General features: G+C 41.9%; 1 protein-coding gene across 2 annotated transcripts in view; it reads left to right on the forward strand.

Annotated features, from left to right (window-relative positions):
* The first annotated feature begins 11,402 nt into the window (after nt 1–11,402).
* The window catches only part of RET (ret proto-oncogene), a 77,777-nt gene continuing 67,981 nt past the window's right edge, over nt 11,403–21,198 (forward strand). Inside the window, exon 1 of one of the 2 annotated variants that reach the window (XM_063405952.1) lies at nt 11,403–11,775. In XM_063405952.1, the coding sequence (XP_063262022.1) occupies nt 11,730–11,775 (46 nt within the window). In that variant the 5' untranslated portion in view covers nt 11,403–11,729. The remainder of the gene's footprint in view (nt 11,776–21,198) is intronic. The other variant, XM_063405953.1, reaches the window with a different exon arrangement.

A 21,198-nucleotide genomic window follows, 5' to 3' on the forward strand; every position in this document is an offset into this window, starting at 1 on the left:
CAGCGTTTCAGAGCATGTCCACTCACACACTGCAGACACTGAGCAGCTGCCTCAGCCAGGCTCTGAGCTAAACTGGCTGGTGACAAAATCACTGGATTTATTCACTGCAGCCCGGTGCAGCTGATGAAATCCTCTACTGCTAGCTGTGGGGTCAGCATCTTCACACTATGCAGGGGGGGAAAATGTTGAATAGGCAGCACATTCAATTTGTGAAAAAAATTTACTCTGTTGCCTTGGCCTTTAAAGTCGGTCAAGAGTCCTGTCCCAAAAGTTGCAAGCTCTGACACCTGGGACTGGCTTTAGATGCTGACTAAGGAGATTGCAGGCTGAGCCATATGTGAGCTGCTTGCTGATTCGTACTGGGTCATGGATGGCAGCAAAGCAACTTTGCCAGGTTCATTGCACAGCTCAGAGCAATAAGGCCACTCCTGTGGGCTCTGTCAACAGCGGCTCTGGGCCACCCTGCTCTGGGACTTGCAGCCAGTCTGTAGCACCCAGTACCAAAGCCTAGAAATAACATGGGCCTGGGACCCTAATTTCCTCAGGATGCAGATCCTGGTGAGCCCTGTACAGGTAAGACATCTTAAGTCAATCCTGACATTTCACTCAACGCTTGTGCTGGAAAGGTGGCTGTTGGACAGGACATTGACAATGACTGAGCTTGCCCTGCCCTGGGTGTCCTCCTGAAGAGCATTCACTGCTCCCATGCAGTGATACATGTCCTTAGTTCAGGTCCCTTCATTGTGCCTCATGCAAGCCCTTGTGCTGTTATGTCTGTATTACACAGTCTTCAGGGAAGCACTTGAACACTTGGTTGCAAAAATCTCATTATTAGACAGAGAAATTATACAGAGAAGTACAGTAAGATGTAGACAAGAGGAAAGTTCAGGGAGGAAGTTGGAAGTACAAAAAAGAAAGAAGTTCAAAGGACAAATCTTTAGTGTGATCTCACAGTGGAGACATTTTGAATTCCGACTCATGCAGGATTGTGTAGTGACATTAAGTCACCCTGCTTAAGTTAAGTTCTGACTCATCTTTATGAAGTCACTGCAGGTTTCTTATGGCAATAATCAATAAGAACTTCTTTTCAGTCTGATTTCAAGCATTTCCTGGAGGATAAACTATTTTCAGGAGTTCTCTCTCATCTGTAATCACAGGAACTTTGAAGAGGATATGTGTATTGGTGACACAGATACATTGGCATTTCAGGATATATTTTAAAAGACTGGATTAGATTCACGGTGACTGCACAGAGCAAATTAACTTTGTCTGAAAACATCCAGCAAAAAAGTTTGATTAATATTGTAGAATAAGACTCTTCCGCTAACAGCCACAAATTTGGGATCTGTGGGACACTTAGGTAAGGTTAAATCTTTGACATCCAAAATGGAAGATGTTGAAGGAAGTAGGTGCTTTAGGATTACTTCTGGGTTGTGATTTGAGGTTTTTTATTTAATAGCTTAGAAGAAGCTATTGCTCTTAACTTTCCGCCCTGATAATGTGGTTCCAGTTGGTTTGTGCTAGAGCCTCCTGTCATTCTCTGTCTGTTTAAACTTCAAGACCCCAGTGACTTGGAAATCTGTTCTGACAGAGCAGGCATTCTTCTTTCCAGTCTTCTACAGAACAAGATGTCAGCAGGTGACAACCTGTGTTTCCTTAATATAGTTAACAAGGTTCAAAGGACTTAATCCATGGCCCTTTCTTGTGAATGCCTTACTATTCTGACACTGTTTCCCACTGGCATCTTAGGCAGCGGGTATTGAGGACTGTCACCTTAATGTCTAACATTGTACTTCAGTGTAGACTGCTTAATTTCGTGTCCTCTAATCTGTGGAATCTTGTTAAGAAGTATTGTGTTAGGCGTGCAAAATAAAGTAGGTTCACCAAAGGCAGTACCCGCTTAGCCTCTTGGAAGGCTCTATTGAGCCAGTCTCAGGTACTTCTAACCAGTGCTTTTCTCTTGTTTCCTGGCCAGTGGCATAGAAAGCTATGTATGCTTTGTTTCAAACAGGCAATTCTTCATTTCATTTGATTTGACATTAAGCATCTTTTCCATGTAGACATACAGCAGCCTCTGAAAAGAGTGCATCCAACAGCTCTACAATAGATCCCAATAGATCTGGGATTGTGGTCAGTGGAATACAGATAAATTCCCTACAAAAGAATATGTAAGTAGCTACTATTACATAAGGGGGACAAACTGTATCACTTTAGTCTGTTTCTGTGATACCCCCACAAGCTGTGGGGGCACCTTCAGGAGACCCAACCTGCCAGTGTGGCCAGGGACTGCACTGGCTGCACAAACTTACACTTTGTGTATCCACACCCCTGCAATTCTGCACTCTAGGACCTCATTTCTTACAGTCTCCATGATTGTTAGTGAGAGGCATTGCTGCTTTTTAATGTACCAGACATCCCTTTCATTCAGAGATGCCTTATGCAAAGCATTTGCTGCGGAATCCGTATAAAAAACCTAAGACAAAACCACCTTCCCCACGGGAGCACTTCCTCAGTACATGTTGATGAAATATGTCAAGACTCTCTAAATTGACTTCTTAGGTTCACTGCACAGTTTCTCTTTCAATCACAATCTTTTGTCCTGTCTGTGCCTTAGTTGTATATATTTTGTTACTCCTTCAACGGTTGATTTATTGATGGAAAACCCAGCTGTGCCTAGTTTACATGAGCTGTGATATAGGAGGCCTGAAAAGGTCTGGTTTAACTTAGAAATATTGGAGCTGTAAAATTGATGATTGCAGGTTGATAGAGCATTGATTTACCTGATTTCTGTTTACCTGGATCAGTCAAACCAGTTTCTCCCGGGTGTTAACTGACCAGTGTTTCAGTGTAGAAAGTGTAATAGAAAAAAAGGCCATTTCAGGTTGTATCCCATGAATTTTGTTTGTCAGAATCTAAGGGACAAAGGCAAATACTTCCAAGATTTCTCTTCCAATTACTGAGTGGAGAGCCTGCCCCAAAACTATTGCCCTGCATCAAGCACCACTTTGTGTGGCCTTGCTTGTATTCAGCGAGCTCTTAGTTTTAGTTAAATGCTGCTGTATGTGCTAACAAAGCTGAAACAGCTGTGTTGAATTGTTCTGAATCACAGTAGTTAGAAATAAGAAGCTGTTTCCTTCATGTACGCTGCTTCAGAGAAACTCCAAGGAAGACAAATTTCTCTGAGCTAAAATACAGGATGCTCCAGAGCCCAAACAAATAGAAACAGACCCTGAGTAGCTGAACAGACCATGATAACTCAAAAGAGAAACTGCCTAGCCGCTGATAATAGGAGAACATATATGACTGTCAGCTCATCTCGTAACAGGCATAAATTAAAAATACGATGGTAACCTACTTTTGGTTAGTTGCTTTAGGTACTTGAAGTTTCTCTTGTCTTTCTCCCCTGGGCTCTGATTCCTGCTCTTTAAGTTCATGGAAGTCATGGCACAAAGGAATACCAGAAAGATCTTCTAAGGGTTTATATTATTTCTATGCATGTATGTAAAGGTAGGCAAAATCACCCTAAAACAGAAATTTATCATTCCTTCTATCGGAAAATGAGAAAAATAAATATTAAACTGTCCTCAGTGATTTGCTTTGCAACATTAAGACAAAAAACCCCCTGTTACTTCTATAATCTTTTAAATACGTGTTTTATACAGGTAGAGTTCCATCTACTATTATCTCGTGCTGTTGTTGCTGTTTTTACTAAGGAAAGTGCAAGTCAGAGCCTTGTGCTATGTAATGGGTAACTGGACAGAGGCCCTGTCTCTTCTCAGATAAACCTTATGTAATATTTTGCACTTTCATATAGGTAAGTGTATCTTTTAGAAAATAAATGGTGTCAGTGTATACTTAGGAAAGCTGTCATGACCTGGCATTTTGAACAGGGACCTCAGGGAAGAGAGGGCTGTTCCCATTTCCTTTAAAAATCAATCCACATCTGCCTGTGCATTAAGCCTCTAACTAAAGGAACTTGCACCCTCAGCACTTTCTGAAGACTTTCGGCTAAATCTCCAGAGTGGTCATTTGACCATCGTGTTCTCCACTGTGCAGAGCCTCAGGGCCATGCAGGATAGAGAGGGTCAGGGACCTCGTGCTACAGGGTGAATCCCTACTGGGCTGGCCAAGACTTACCATCCTTCATTTTGCTTTTTGTTTGCCATGATGATTTTGAGAACTTTCTAATCCTTTTAAAGTTCAAATTATGATCAAACTCCAAAGTTAAAGAACAGATATTGAGTTATGGCCTTTTTTATGCTGTGTGTATTTCTTGTTTTGGGGCTTGTTTTCTGGTTTTTTGCTTTATTGGGAAAACCAGGTTGTACTAATAGGCTTGGCATCTTGGTCATGGCTACCTACAGTAACAAGTGCAACAGATTTTTTTCCTTTTAAATAGTTGTTTTCAGCCATTTAAAATCTTGATCTAACTTATGCAGCACTCAGTGTGGCTCCATGTGGTATAATTCTGAAATTTTAATTTTAAAATGTTTTAGGAAATTACATACATTAGCTACATTAAAGAACAGTATCATAGTATTAGGCACTCAAAACATGAACAAGGTTTACCTTTTCAATCCGAATTCACCCACTTTGTTCAGAGTATTTGTACATGTAATTGTATATTCTTGCATTTACCAGACTGTGGTCTTACTCAGTGCACAGGAAAAACAAAGAGTCCTTCGTGAGTCTCAGGTATGTTATTTTGAGGTTACATCTTTAGGCTGAATCCTAGGAATTTACAAGTTCCAGCACTAGTTCTGACACTCATTCCTAGCTGTTCCTGAATGAGACTTGTAAGGCATATCAGCAAGCAAATAAAAAATGCATAGGGCAATCTCAGTCCTAACATTTCCTCACAGGCAAGCTCTTGATTTCATTTTTAATGTAATGCTCTTTAAATGTAGAGACCGTGTGCATGTGTAATAGAAAAACACATCCTGTTAGATCGATGGAATACAGGGGCAAACGTGCCTCTATAAACCATGGCGCAAATGAAGATGTGTGACCTGACTATCTGAGTGCTCTCTTTTATGGCCATGATACCATATATTTAAAGTTACAGTATAGTGTGAATCCAGATCTCTCAAATTAGCCTAGGATCATATTTCCTGGTTTCTAGTGATTACGATTTAGTAACATATGGTGCTAAAAGTAAATCAGATTATGTACATCATTTAACCCAATACAGGTTAACTTAGAGGTGAAGTCTCTTATAAGTCCTGATTCTGATATTTTTATACTAATTCCTATAATGACAAAATTAATTGTTATTCCATTGAATGTGATCTTCTCTTCATTAACTTTGCTTATATTGCAAAGCTTATATTCATACTGAATAATGGTCATGGTTTTGTCAGCTCTTCCCTGACAGAATTTGACCAGATGGTTTTGGAGACTGAAAACTCCCATGTCACCATTTTTTCTGATGGCATTGGGGCTAACCCACTGGTAACATTAATTACAGTGGCTCTATTCGGAACCTCTGAAAGTTTGAAACAACCTCTTGTCACTGTGGCTTGTACTGAACCTTGCTGTGGTTGGCAGGAACTGGGAGGAAGAATAGCACTGCTGGGAAGTCTCTCTTGGCTCCCTCATGCAAAGCTGGCTGTGCCTCTTCTAAGGAGCACTGAGGCAAAGTTAGACCTGACAAGATTTTGGAGCTTAGTTGTTGAAATTAAAGCATAAAAGATTTAATACTGCTCAAGGAAGATACACTTTTTCAGTCCAATTTAGCTGCTTTTCATACTGAAACCTAAATATTTATATATTTTGAGTTAGTTTCTCTACCTTATTAGTTATTTCTAAAATTATGACATATGAAATGTCTTTTCTACATTTGGAAACTACATTTGCTTTTCAGGTTTGAAACCTCTAGGGTATATTAGGGTTATGTTTTCAAGTTATCTATAGCCAAGAGTAATAAGGAATGAAAAAATAAAATGAAAGGTCAGCTTCACAAATATTTGCTGGTCATTTAGGATGTATCATGGCTTTATTTGGCTGTTACTATTTTAATTGAGTTGGTAATGGAGTATTTTTGAGGTCATCTACAAACAGAATCATTTTCTAACACATTCACCTCCCCCAGGTTACTATAGGGGTATTGCAGCTGGCAGGGAGCAGGAAGCCTTGGTCATAACCCAGGAAGCCTTGGTCATAACTCAGGCTAGAACTTCATGAACTTTATGAACAAGTAGAGATTTGAGGTTACTCATCTTGTGGGCTGTTATATTTGACACCAAATTCTAAGAAACTAGGATGAAATAATCTTTTTATTGTTATGATCATAGTAGTGTATTATCTGCTGGAAATGGACCTGGAGAAGAGTCAACAAAGGATGTTTTCTATTTTGTTAGCTGGTTTTAATTTATCAGCTGCCAGTTTCAATGTATTTCTCTATCTAGTTGCTGGAAAAATATCTACCCCCTACCATTCAGATTCTGATGGGGGATGTGTGAATATCCTTGTGCGTGTTCTTAGCATTTCCAGGCAGATCCCAAATGTTTGTTTAAAAGCTAGAAAAATCCAGCCTTCAAAGTTCAGAAGAACTTTACTGCTCATACTGATGCAAAGAGACTTATCGTGCCAATATTTGTTAATACCTCGGGGAAACTAACGCGTCTTGAGTAATGGGATAAATGTTGAGCCTCAATGCCAAGGTGCCTGTGGGTTACAACTGTTGGGTTTATGTTATAGTATGGTTCCAGGCAAAAAGGATTGTCGCTGCAAATGAGAGAACCATGAGTCATCAGCCCTGTTGCTGTCCCTGATGCTAGCTGGGGATGTTCCTGCGGCGGTACAATGACAGCCGCCGGCACAGCTCTGCTGGATGCCCGGCTACAGGCACACCAGGGCTGCAGGCTTTCTCACACGAGGCAGTGCTCCTCACCACAGCAAGAGGGTTACATCCTCGTTCACTCACACTCCTGTAATCCTGCTGGTCCACAGGAGTACAGAAATCATAACTTTGGATTTCACTGAGTTTTGGAAGTCACGTTACTGAAAGTAAAACACTCGAGCGCCAGCGTCTATCACAGGGACCCTCACTCCAGGTGCCTTTTTCTGACATAATAGGCACATCCATGGCACTTCCAGGACAGTCCTTTGAACAGTGACATGAAAACTGGCCTTTTATTTTCTGTCACTTTAGAGGGCTACCGTAACATGATAGATGCAAGATGACATTAGATTCTCAGTAGAATTGAAACAAGAAAGCACCCGTTGTTTGCAAATATTGGGAGAATTTGTTTCCTCCTCGCATGGAAATGCTCCAGAATAGTCATCTTGCACTTCATGGAAACCTGCAGCAATAAAGGCAAGCAGGCAAAAATTTCAGATAAATCAATGGTCAGAGATATATTTAGGTACTGGAAAATGGCACCGGGCTGATGGCACCAGACATTGAGCCTGCGATTTATGATTTCATGATGGTTTTGATAGTTAAGTTTATGCTTTCAGCGAAACAATCTGATAGCCAGGAATCAGGCGATTTTTGTGGATTAATGTATTTTCAAAAAGGCTCTATATTACATTTACAGTGACACCAACTACTGTTGTTGGAGGAATTTAGAATTTCATTGGCAAGAAGCAGCAGCCAGGTCAGATGAGGGCAGTCCTGGTGTAGCCAGCTCCCAGGAGGGATAGCTTTGTCAGGTCACCAAAGGACATTGGTTCTTCCTGGTCACAGCTAATGCTCTGTTTTGCTTTCTCTCATACAGCATCTTCAGCTTTGCCAGTCCCTTGTCACTGTTTTCACAAGAATCCTGGTTTTGCCTTGGAATCTTTTGGACAATCCTGAGCTCTTGCTTAAACTTCTTGTTATCAGGGCAGTCTGTAGCACTTTTTCCACAAGAATGATTTCTTTCCTCTTGTCTTGACAGAAACAGCTTCTTGGTTCCCTTCTCTAGGTGCCAAGATGGAGATCTAGCGCTGGTTTGCTGCTTCTTCAGTGGTAGTCAGTGTTTCTGACCACTTCATAGCACTTTGGGATGAGTATTTTGGGAAAACACGCTGCTTTTAGCTCTTTCAGTACTCTCAAGTAGACAAAAAGTAAATAGATAATGTGGATATTGTGCAGTTTATATGTTAGCTGTATCTAAAAAGTAGAAAAGAAAGAAACTGGCAGAAGAATGGGAAAATATAGCCCAGGGATTGTGGGAAAACATGTCTGTAAGAACTTTAATTAAGTATGGTATGCAGATAAATTCTTTGTCACTGTCAGGATCAAAATTTGATCTGTTCTTTGACTATTGGATCTACCACAGGAAGAATATCTGTCAGTCCCCCCCTAGCTGTTACTGTATGAAAGACTTGACAGTTTGATCACAAAGTAGTGTTGAGTGTTAATAACCACTTTTTGTAATTTTAAAATATTTTTTTTTCTACATTATCAACCTCAGACTGAGTTTCTACAGTAACCAACCTCATAGCATGGGGTAAAAAAGTATTTAAGTCCTGAACTGATCAAGAATTTGATTTTAAACACAGTATTCTAGGAGGAGTTTCGCCTGAAAATATTTCAGTGTTCATGTACGAGTGTTTGGAAAACATGGAAACATGGAAAGGTGGAACAGTCCCCAAGTGTCCTGCCCTGATGCTACATCAACATGACCTAAGACTTCTGATGAAACCAGGCAACAGTTATCAATTAGCATCAGTTTCAGGAAGCATTATTGTGTCGAGACATCTCAGGGTGCCTTTATAAAAGAAAATCCTATGATAATTTAATAGTTCAGCCTGCTGTGCCAAATAATGAGTCAAAGCTGGGGAAAAAAAAGAGGAGTATGAGCCATAGTTTCACAACTGCACTAGCCTGCAGTGTTGATTAACTTCCAAAGTATTTCTGCTAGGAGAGTGATGGGAGATGTCACTGTAAAGCTTGAGCTTGTCTGGGAAATTAGGGACTCCTCGCTTTTTTTATTCCCCATTTACAAGCACTGATTTTCATTCAGTTTTCAAAAGGCCTTCAGACAAAGAAACCGAGGGAATGACGTGAATGTGTAGTTTATGCATAGTGGAGCAGAAGTTAGCTGTTGGAAGGAGATGGTTGCTATAGGCTTGTACTGCTCATGTAAACTCAAGGGCAGATGGTTCACAGCCTGTGCTGGGCCTCTTCAGGGATGTGGAAACCAGGCTGGGCAGGAAGGTTTAAGTTTTTTCTCCTGAAGTTTGAATTTCAAGTGGGAAATTTTAAATTCCTTCATTTTGATAGGCCTTTGCACGGTTTCAGATATGCTGCAGTTACATTATTTTTGTCTTCCGTATGGTAGGCTGTTTCCTGGATGAACTGTGTTTCCTCAACATACCATTGCTGACCATAAAGGACAACAGCTCCAGGAAGAATGGTGACTGAACTAACATGAAAAACATGATCACAGTAGCTGGAACACAGAAGATACCTGTATTTACTTCCATTTCCATCCAAGTTGGCCAGTTCTTTTCAGGTGTGTTGTGTGTAAGCTAGAATCCTCTGAAAACACATAAAATTGCTTAGCTTAAAAGCCTGGGAATCAAATGAAAAAATTATTCTGGTGACCTTACTTCTGTTCCTTGTATGACGAACATGATGGCATCTAAAACCAGTTTTAGTGTGCTGGAGCAGAGCCTGAAGCTGGCAGAAGAGTACAGCTTTGGCTTCAGTTGCTGAGATGCCAGAAGAGATTGTAAGTCCTTGAAATTCTTCCAAGAAGTCACTTTGTCCTGGATGAAAACTGGCATTTATCAGTGCAGATGATAGCAGTGTATTTCAGATGGCATCAATATTGATTTGTATACTGCACGAGCTTTTAAATATGATTTAAGATAAAGCTTAGCTTAACGTAAGACATTTCTCCACAAAGCATTGATTTAATGTTAATGTTTTATGTGTTGCTTTCTTTGCTATAGACTTTCCTTTGGTTCATGGAGACATCCCAAGTATCCTTCTCAGTTCCCCCTTTCAGGCACTTGCAAAAGCCCCACAAACACTTGACACATCAGTAAGTATTCAAAAGTTTAATTTATACTGACAGGCAGCTTCAAAAGCAATTAATTAAGGGTGGTCATTACTGTTCGTCTCAAATTCATTATTACCCTTCTAGTTGCTTCGACTTGGCTTATTGTTTTCCCAAGCCTTATGAAGACCATGGGAAGGAGATCCAACTTAATATCTAACAGAAAAGTTAAATAGGTTAGTTCTTTTACCATTCCTATAGGGTAATTTCTCGTACTTTGCCTCTGAAAGTGCTGGCTATTGTAAGCAGAGTCCTTACTAATCTAGAGAGAGAATTTCCTATTTGATTTCTATTTAAATAATCTATAGCAGTTCTTGCTAGATGTAACGGCACTGAGTATCAATCCACTCTGTGTGTCTACTTGACCTTGCTTGGGCGTTTCAGGATGTGAAGGCTGGGGAAGCCGAGCGCTGTAGCTGCCGATCTGTGTCTGAATCCTGACGACCAGATCTCTGGAGCAGCGCGGCTGTGTGGCAGCAGCATCAGCTTTCGGGAGAGGAGTGGAAAACACCTCCCCGGCAGGTGGAAGATGCCCTGACAGGAGAGGGGCAGGGTTTGTTCCAGGCGGCAGTCGCTGTGGCCCCTGCAGAGCCTGCACGGTGCCCGCGGGTGTCGCGGGGCTGTGCCCGCCCGTCCCGGGGCTTCCCGCGGGTCCGGCGCGGCTGCGGCAGCCGGGGCAGGGCGAGGGCGGGCCGGGCGCTGCGGCGGGGCGCGGGCGGAGGCAGCGCCGGCAGCGGCGCGGCGGGGGCTCGGGGCGGTGTTTGTGAGCGGCGGCTTTTTCGGAGTGCTTCTCTCGGCGAGCCCGACCAGTTAAAGCGCATTTCTGCTTTGGCTCGGTTAGATTTCCCACCCCGCCCCCCTGCCGCTTGCGGTTTAAAAGTGGCGTTTCGCCGCTCAGCGGGACGCGTGCGTTCCGGGTTACTTTGGTTGCCTGCCAGGTAGCGCACATCTTTTACAGCATCCTCCTACCATCAAGCAAAAATTGTCTCCTCTCCCAAGGATTAATTATTCAACACGTTTAATGTGTTTCGGCTGGCGGGGAAGGCGGCCACTCGGGTACATCCTGGTGCCGCAGCGCCTGTCCCCGCTTTGTCTCGCACCTGGTGTGTTTGCGCGGCTCGCCCGTCTTCCTCCCCCGAGCCGCCGCCTCCCGCTCCTCCCGCCCGCGCCCCGCTCCTGCCGCGGGGCCGGGGACGCGCCCGGGTGCCCCGGGACGCCGCGGTGCCGCCGCCCGGCTCGCACCTTGCCCGCGGGATGCGCGGGGCGGGGCCGCCGCTGCGCCCCTCGGCGGAGGCTCCGCGGGCGGGGCGGGGCGGGGGCTGCCGCCGGGCGGGGCGGCCCGGGCAGAGCGGCCCGGCGGCCGCGGAGGAGGGGCCGGGGGCTGGCCGGAGCCGGGCGGTGCCGCCGCCCGGGCAGCGCGGGGGGTTCGGCGGCGGGCGCGGCGGAGCGGGGGCTTCGCTCGTGACTTCGCTTCTCCCCGCAGAGCCCGAGAGGCGCCGGCACCGCCGAGGGGACGAGGCGCTTTTTTCCCGGCCGGTGGCGGCGGGGCGGCATCGGACCCGGGAGGACCGAGGGAAGAAGGACCGGCGGAGAAGCATCCCGGCGCGGACCGTCCCGTCCCTGCCCGGCTCCGTGCCGCCGGCCCGGGCCATGGACTGAGAGCCCGCGGAGCGTCCGGCAGCCCGGCCGGTGCTGCCCGGAGCGCGCAGGCGGGGCCGCAGCAGCGCGGGGAAGATGCGCTCGGCGGCGCGGCCAGCCGGGGTCCTCCTGCTCTGCGGGGGTGAGTACTGCCAGCCCGGCCCCGGCAACTTCCCGGGGCTCAGGTGCCACCGGCGCCTCGCGCCGGCTCCGAAAATCTTGCCACAAATACAGACAAGAGATAAATAATGCTGATGTGTGTTCTTCGTTTTTTAAAAGCTAAGTTAGAACAGATGTGTGTTTGCTTTTTTCGGAATTTATGATGTGAAGGGGAAAATATTAAAGTATATTCCCATTTTAAGTTTTTAAAACATGATTTCTTCACTGTTATCCCACTCCCAGAGCTTTCTGTATCATCAGACAGAATGCGTTTTGGGTTGGTAAAGGAAAATGACCAGAATATGGATAGTGATTGGATTGTAACTTAGATGATGCTATCCACAGATGTCAAGTTTCTAAAGCAAACAGAAAATCCATTATATCTCTTTTTCTTCCATCTGGCTTTGTTTGCTGATAGATTTCTGACGTTTGCATGAATAAATCAAAGTTGTATGTTAGAGAATGCAGTACAACCTTGCACACCAAAAATGCATTTATGAAAAAAAGTAAAGCCCAAACCAGCCTAGTAGTTCACTAGTTGGTCTAACAGTGAGTACAGTGCAGTATTAATTCTGCCCTTGTGATTCTTCATGAGTGTGTGACTTGTTCCATCGTGTTATTAATTCAGATTTACTGTATTAATTTGCACCATTTTAAACTACTTTCTGTACTTGCAGAGATTATAAAGCTCCTGTTTAATTTTTAATTTTTTCTTTGGTATGCTGTAATACTTGAAATTGCCCTTATTTTTTCTCTTACATTATTGTTAAGGCCTGATCTTTGTAAGATCTCACTGGCAGTGAAATCTAGGATATAAGGGGATAAAATGTGTAGGATATACTGCATCTAAACACACACATCTAGTGAAAAAAATAAAGTGAGTTGTATCCCAAGACATTTCACTGTCAAGAAGAATTAGCCGTACTTGTATTGCTAATGGATGATCTATCATGCCTACTTTGCTTTTATCTTTGGCAAATCCATTTTCTTTAATGTTTTTGGCAGAATTAGGAGAAATGTAATTTACGTAAGTTCTTCAGCTTGAGGGGTATGTTTTCATTAGCCAAAATGATTCACATGCATTTGCTGGAAGATGATTTTCAGTAATTTCTGTTTAAGCTGGACAGATGAGCTTACTTTGATTCATGCTGTGATCCCTCAGATTATTGCACATCCTGAACTAGCTGGTGTTAGAACTCCGGAGCTGCTTTCTCTTGTGGGTTTTTTTATTTCTGCAGCATTTCCCTTTCAGTTGGATGACCATTTGATTTTACTTTTAGTTGTACAACTTTACATGAATTTCATTCTGAAACTCTCAAATAGGAAAGGTGTTCTCTCCAGTCAAGACAGATATTTGAACCTTCCTAAATATCAGACCTCAGCAGTTGGAAATAGTTCCAAAGACTTTTTTTATTAAATGTAGCCATAAATTGTTAACTTTTGGATCTGCCCATAGTTTGGAGGAATATTATAGGAGCTAAATTATTTGAGTAGAGTAGGCTGCCAAGTAGGGTTTTTTTTGTATGCGGCTTGCTTACGCTTAAAATTGCAAATGTTTTGCTCATGCTCTCAGCTTTGACTACTGAGGCTTAATACTTGGTTCCCCTTAGTTTCTACTAAAACTTTAGGGAAGAAAAGTTGTTTACATTTGTGCACACACTTTGGGATAATTGTATTCATAGTTATTTCAAGAAGTCCAGCGTTTTAGCAACGTTCTATGGGTGTCTGTTGGTGGAGAAGCACTGCTTCACATTATTTAGGTGTGTGACACTAATTAGCTTTCATGCAATAAGAGCTGAGTTTACAGCAGGGCCAAGATGAAGTGTTATGTCCTGGAGGTATCAGCAAAACCTCTGCATGCACAGAGTTCCAGTTTGGGAACACAGCTGTCTTAGGAGTGATGTTGCATTCCCCTCGTGGGGAGCGCAGTGAAACTTCAGTGGGCTCCATCCCAGGGGAAAGCCGGGGATTCTGCAGTGGTAATTGTCATGCTCTTGCCAGGTGTTATGAAGGAATCTCTGTCAGCTGGGCAAGACCTCATCTAGAGGATTCCTGCCCGAAGTTAACCTGCAGGGATACCCTTGCACTCAACTGCTATGGGTCCATCCTTGGTTTATCTAAATGTGAAGTTTTGGAAAGCTTAAAACTGCTGTAGTTATTAAAATGTGCTCACAACAAACGCAAAGGCATTTTACTGTGAGCTGCCATAATCAGTCTGGTGAGTGTGCTGTTAGTTGAAAGGATTAGATTTGGTGATTTTGGATTGGTGGGCTTCAAAAAGCACACTGGACCATTTGTTCTGAAGCAGAAGTTTGCAGCTTTTGCACCACAGGCAACGTGTGAGTCTCCTGCAGGGACTATTCGTAGTGTGCAGTAGGCTAGAAATAGCAAAAAGAAAAGGAATGTTTCTTCCCAAATTAAGGCTTCTCTTTTACCAATAAAAAGAAATGCAGGGTTTTATTATGGAGTGTGCACATGTCTTTTTCAAAAGTTTTACATCTTGTCAGTTGTAGGAGTTCAGGGTGTTTACTTGCAAATCATGCTGCCGGTTGTTTGGTGCTGGAGTTTGGATTCTGAAAGTTCATTGATATCAGAGGGGGAACCTTGCTCAGTTAAATGTAGAGAAGAGTGCCCCTGGGAAAGACTTGGTAGAATTGTCTTGTCTGGAAAGTAATTTTTGTTATTAAAGGGAATACTTTGATGAGATAACGTCTCCTCAGTGGATAAAACACAGTTTGTAAGCGTTACACTCTGCAGATTTTGTACAATTGGAAGGGAAACCTGCTCATGGAAATAATAGGGATCCTACTTCAACGATGTGCTCTTAAATGCAGATTATTCAATGTTTTTTTCTATTTTATTGACTGTTATAAAACTATTGATGAATGTAGTAGTTGCGATACTTGTTTGTGGACTGTTTGGGATCGATTCTTGCAGTGCATTTCCCTACTGCTAGAATTGCTGCTAATGTTTTGACTGGTTACAATTTTCAGCAAGTCCAGGCTCAACTCACGAGTCCAGATCAAGGACAGACCAACTTCAGAAGCTAACTGCAAATATTGACATTCTTCTCCCCCAAGTGTGGTTATTTTGCATAGTGTTTGTAGTTCATGATAGAAAATGGGTGCCTTCTCTAGGAAAAGAATACTTATGTGATTCTGCCAAATAAAAGATCTCCTGTTCACTCACACCTTTAGATCAAACCAGTGCTGGTCAGATCAAATGGAGCACAGACCACTGACTTGAGTCAGGAACTGGCTAAGACAGACATAATTTGTGTGCCTGTTTTTTTTTTTTTTTAAGGAGTTATCTGGTCAGACAATATATGATCCGGATTTTACATTGTAAAGTAAAAATTCTTCTGTTTTATTATAACCCTGACTATGGGCAAAGGGAATCTGTGGAGGACCATGAGAGGCACTTTATTAGATTTTACATGTCTTAATCAGGAAGGATCAAAGAGTTATGTGGGAATTTCACTTGCTGCTCGTTTTAATAGGAAAAAGAGTATTAATCACGACGCTTTCGTTCCTTCCTACTTTTTTGTTTTTCTCTGCCCAGAGGTTCATCTTACCTGCTGGCTCTTCCCCAGCTGGCTCTTGTCCTCTCTCTGCTCACCCGCTGCTGCTTGCACAGGGCTGTGAAACTGCTGCACTCCCTGGGGTTCATCCCAGCTCTCCACTAGGGAAGGAAACTGGGCCCTCTGTGGCCCTCTAGGCTTCATGTCTGCCCTCATTTTACTCCCATTGTCAGGTCCTTCACCTTCCAGTTTCTTCACAAATTAAATTTTGCAGCTTACCTCCTGCAGCATTTTCCCTTTCATAAAAAATATTTTACTGTGGTGTTGTTTTTTTTTTTAATTCTTGCTAATTGGATCCATATTTGTGTTATATTTAGTTTCCTTCTCATTGTTATGTGCTGCCTTCTCAAGGTGTTGGTCAGGCCAATATGTGCTATTGGCTTGATTATTTCTGCCAGCCAGTGAGTTGGAGTCTTGGTCTTTGGCGTCATTCAAGGGTTTTGTTACTGTCATAGAGACAGTGTAAAGGAAATGAATACAAAGATAGCAAAAAGCCAGCATTTTAATGCTTAAAGCTCATTTGTTAGTCTTTGATTAACAGACAAGGTTTCTCATAGCATTAACATCAGCAGCCAGTCTGTACGACAATGTGGGTTCAGCACCTGAATGCAAGATGCATATTCAGTAGCATGCCCACCATCAGTTCCATCTGTATGTCGTCTCATAGTCTCTTAATTTTTACTTTTTACTGAGATGCCAGACATGGCTGGTGAAAACACATGTATTTTGTTAATTCTCATTTCTTCCCTTTCCCCCAGTTTGGCCCCTGGCAGGAGGGAAAGGATTTGTTCACTTGTTGCTGTACTTTCATGCTTGACTTGGCACTGCTGGTCCCGCTCCTCCAGGCTGCTTTCTCTCCCATAAAGCAACACAGCGAACACAAATATTCCATGGGTTGGAAGAGATCCATGCTATAGAAGCTTGGTGTTTTCTGGAGAGCCTTGTTGTGTAAAGGTCATTTAGAGCCTGTCTGCGGTCAGGAGAGGGTTTGCTTTGTTCAGACATTGGCATCCTTCAGCTTTCCGGCAGAGCTGAAAGTGGTGCCAGCTGGTGATGGACTGCAATTATCTCTTGCTTTTGAAATGTAAAAAAATTGCCTGACAGTCCTTATTGAGTGTAGGTATTTGTATCAGGAACAGTGCAGAACTTACCTAACACAGGTGGTGGTTCCCTGTAGGAGCAGGACGGATGTCAAGAGCATCTTCTTCCAGGACTGAGGCGCGTTCATGCTGCAGTCTGTTCTTAGCTCTTACTTTATGCTTTTGTTTGGTTTGGCAGAAGCAAAGCTGAAAAATTCACCAAAATGTTCTAAAGAAACTTTGGAATTTTTTATTCTCCCCATGATTTTTTTAAACTGTCTTATGTTTTGGAAAGCAGGCAACTGAAGCATTGCAAATACAGCAGTTACTGCGGGAGAAGGACAGACTTGAGGTTTGCATATTAGTTTGGTTAGATCAGGATTCAAATTCAGTTGACAGCTGTGCTACACATTTGCTCTTTGTCTCACACTCTCAGTTTTCTGTAAACTACCACCATCAATTACTTTATCCGTAGAATATTGTGTGCATTGTTGATTGACTAATACAGTATCAAACTGGGCTATACTGGAGCTAATGCAAAGTAGGGAAAACACTTAATGGGAAACCTTACAGAAAGAATCTCTAGAGTGATAATCCATCAGTGAAAAACAGCATCGGGGAAGCTGATGAAATCTCTTCAAAGGCTTTATTTTACAATGTGTTTTTTAGCGATGACATATACTGAGATATTCCACAATATTTTGGCAAAGTCATTATGAGCCTTTTGACAAGTTTTCATGTAGATACGTTGCTAGTTAATAAAGTTATTAAGAAAGTTTTTGTTAACAAAACAGTAAGTCAGCTGAGGTATGAATAACCAGATGGATTTTGCTCCTTTGGGAGCTTGGGATTTTTAAAAAATTTATCTAAAATGATCTCTCTTTTCCCCACATAAGGAGAACACAAAGCTGGTTTTCTTAAAGATTACTTCATAAAAATGGCTAAATAGTTTCAGATTTCTGGATCTTGAAATGAGACCATAAACATACTAGGAACATTTTATCCTAAGAGATGCTCTGTAAATCTGCTGAAACCAAGATGATCATCAGTGTTTTAGAGCCTAAGGGAAAATTACAGTGATCGCAGTCGAAAAAAGGAATTGGAAACTTTGCTGGGGTAATAGTGCCAGAAATGTTGTTTGACTGAATTAGTTTAGAAATTTGGCTGATTGTAAATCAGGTGATTGTAAAAAGAAAATGGATATATTACTCCTAATGGCTGTCTAATGGCTTTTCAGTGTATGCATTTAGAAAACTAATTAAACAATATATTTAACTGATATAACAAAGTTGCTTGTGTTGCTGTAATGGGTGGTTGGGTTTTGGTTGGGTTTTTTTTTTGTGTGTGGGGTTTTTTTTAGTGTCCATTATGGCTTTTTTCTAAGTGAGACAAATTTCAGTCTCAGATAATAAAATTAAATCTAGCTTTTTCTCCTAATTCAGAGGCACCAAGTTTTCTGATACGGACAATTCCATTATCTGTTCTTTTCACTTGGGAAATGAAAGACTCATATTGACATGAGTAGACCAGAATTCCATGGATCTCTGAAGCCCCTTAAAGGCTAGTTTTGCTACTGAATTAGAGCAGTCATCTTGTGGTCCTGTCTGTGCCATTCTGAAGGTGTCTTGGAGATGAAACTTAAATCTCCCAGTGGCTTAACGACACAAATAATGGTTTCTCTGGGTTTGGGAAGAGTAGAAGTGTTACTGTGGGTAGTTCTTTACCATTCCTGCATAAGGAGCTTATACTTTCAGTTTGGCCCCTGACAAGAATGATGTAGAGCAGCTTCCTTTGACTCCCTTAGGAGATGACACTTCTACACTGGTTGGCTCCTGAAGATTTTTTGCCTTTGTTGATGAGGCGCCCTTCCATACCTTATTATCTTAAAGTAGACACTGAAAAGTATTTCTGTGCTAAGAGAAGTAAGGATGTCAAAAATACCAATGGTTCACAAGATGTTGAGAATGGATTTGATTCTCTAGGTTCTATTTCCACCCCCTGCCACTGTGTTGCTTAAATCTCACCTCTCCTGTTAAAAGTAGCTCTTTGTGCTGCTGCTGTGCATTTGGGAGGAAGGTACTGGCCAACAGTGCTCCTGCTGTTTCGTCAAGAAGGGAAGTAATAATTTGGATTAATGCAAATAAAATGTAACATAAAGTCAAAGAAAGGCTATTGTTTACTGAATTTTAGCCCATAACAGTCTATGACTTTAAAAAGCTGACTAAAAAATGACATTAATTATGTCTCTTTGGATGGGAATAACCATTATAGAATGGTTAATACATATGTTTATGGCAGTCAGTCATCTCAGAAGTCCAGAGGGTTTGAAATGTATATGTACTCTAGGGCAGCAATCAGGCTTTCTTTCACACAGCATAAAAGCAGACACTAGGAAATTATATGAACACATTTATATTGCCAGACTGTGGTGTGCAAGACTATAAGTCAAAAGTGTGCTGTTAATGAAATATGAATAACAGTGAGGGGAAAGGAAAGAATCCAAAGAATTCTCATCAAGGAAAGGCTTAAAGTTTTTATTTTAATAGGAAAATGAGTTTATTTTCCAGAGGAAAAAAACTGCAAAAATTAAAATTGAGAGCAGTAGAAGAGAGTGGATTTGGGTAGAGGGCATTGGCTGCCTTGTGAAATTGCACTGTGATGAGTGGGAAGTTCTGACAGGACCTTTGGAGAAAGTATCCAGCACTGATTATGTACAGAGTGCTGCTTTGGCACCTGCAGTGAGAAGTCATAATTTTGTAAAACACTCGAATGGAGCCTTCTCACATCTCTGAAGTACTTAGGCATATGCTTAGTTCTATCCCATACCGCAAAGCATTTTAGACTGGGACTGCTGCATCAAAGCCCCGTAAAGAATCACACACTTCCCAAAGTTAAAACTCTCTGGCAGTACGTTCAGGTGCCGGATTTCTCTTTGCTCCCATTTGATGTCAAGTTCCCCTTTCGTGGTGTGTGCTGTCTAGCCATTGAAATGGCTCTGAGGTGCAGGTTTTCCTCTTGTGGGACCAACACACCAACAGTCAGAATAACATCTCAAATTCTTTTGGTGTGTGGAGAATACAAAGATTCATCTAGTGTGGAAACTGCTGCATGTGTTATTTCTCAGGAATATAGGTGAGGTTGGCTTGCACAGAACTCTGTATTGCCTTGGTTTACAATATCAGAGCTGGCTTGTTTAGAGCTGCTTTGGATGTCTTTGTCCTCCCCTGTGGCCTGAGGTTTAGGCACAATCTTCCTGACCACTTGGTCAATATGACGAGGCTAAGATACACATCTGAGATACTTTTCACTGACAGCATGAAGATCTGTGTGTGTGTATGTACAGCAAGAGTGACTCTTCAGACTGGATAGTTTCAATGAGTAGCCTTAATGGTCTAACTTTCCTCAGTCAGACCAGAGGAGATGCCCTTAAGCCTTTCTGTAGGACTTTTATTTCCCTGGGCTGTAGATTTTTGGCAATGGTTTCTGGTGCTACCCTTGCTACCTTTGAAATGTGAGTTCTGTATTGGGTGCCCCATTTGTATTTTGATAGTTACTGTGTCTTTGGAGAGAAATAAGAAACAAATACTAAAATAAATGAAGGTTATCCATTGGTGCTGTTCAGCAATTCTGGGTAGAGCTTTCTCCAGCTGAGCTTGTGGATGCCAATGGAGTAAAAAGGGCTGAGGAAGATGATTTGTGTAAAATGGCTCATCCCAATTGCTATTACGAAACAAAAAAAGCAATGGGAGTGTTTAGATTTTGGGTTTGAACATACACGTTTTAAAGTAATGAAGGGGAAACAATATGGCTGTAATATAAATTTTATTGCACATTTCAATTCAGCATTGCTGACATGCTCTAGATGAGAAGGCATTTTAAACAATTTTATTGCTTTGGTAAACTTTTGCCTTTGTGAAGATTAGAAAAGTTGTCTTAAATTGCTTTGCTGAGGACTTTCTGGCTAGTGAGAGAGTTTATAACATGTATTTTCCAGATTTTCTTTGTTTGAAAAAGGAGACAAAACCCAAACTTTTAAAACTTAGTTTCTGTAGATTTAACAACAAACAGGATCATCTTGAGACTGCGACAGATGACTCTTAAAAGCTCTGTGAAAACCAGAAATATTTATGAAATTATTTTTTCTTACTGAGGCAATGAAGTGAGCATGTTGTTGGAAAAAGGGTCCTTTTTAACTATTCATTTCTTAGATTCTAGTCTAATAAAATTTGAAGTGAAAGTTGGACCAAAGGTTTTAGGGCAGTAAATGTCTAAAGAAAATACGCAGTAATCGAAAGCCCAAGGTTTTACTTATCTTTTTGATGCTGCCCCTCCACCTTTTTTTTTCATCTAGTTGCCATAGACTATTTTTATTTGTGTTTTTATAATTTTTCGAATAATTTCTTAGATCCTTGTTTTCCTGGCATCATGCAGTTGGGTGTCAATTTTTTAGTTTATTGGAAAAATGTTGTCCTCTTGTCTTTGCACAGGCGATTTTGGCATCATGGCAGAGCCATCCTTAATACCCGGCAATTAGAAAGCAACGGGGATGAATCTGTACAAATCTCTACTTTGGCCTTTCAGAATGTGTTTGTCCACAACACAACTTCCAGGAGAAAATAAAGGAAATGTGCATTATTTAAATACTTAGACTAGCCATCAAAAACTCAGTTTAGATTGAATATAATAGTTACATTTGTCAGTGTAATAAGACTGGTAGCAAGGACTTTTACTTTTTAAAATGTTCTGT

The sequence above is a fragment of the Prinia subflava genome, chromosome 9, assembly GCF_021018805.1.
Source record: "Prinia subflava isolate CZ2003 ecotype Zambia chromosome 9, Cam_Psub_1.2, whole genome shotgun sequence".
NCBI classification, from domain to species: domain Eukaryota; kingdom Metazoa; phylum Chordata; class Aves; order Passeriformes; family Cisticolidae; genus Prinia; species Prinia subflava.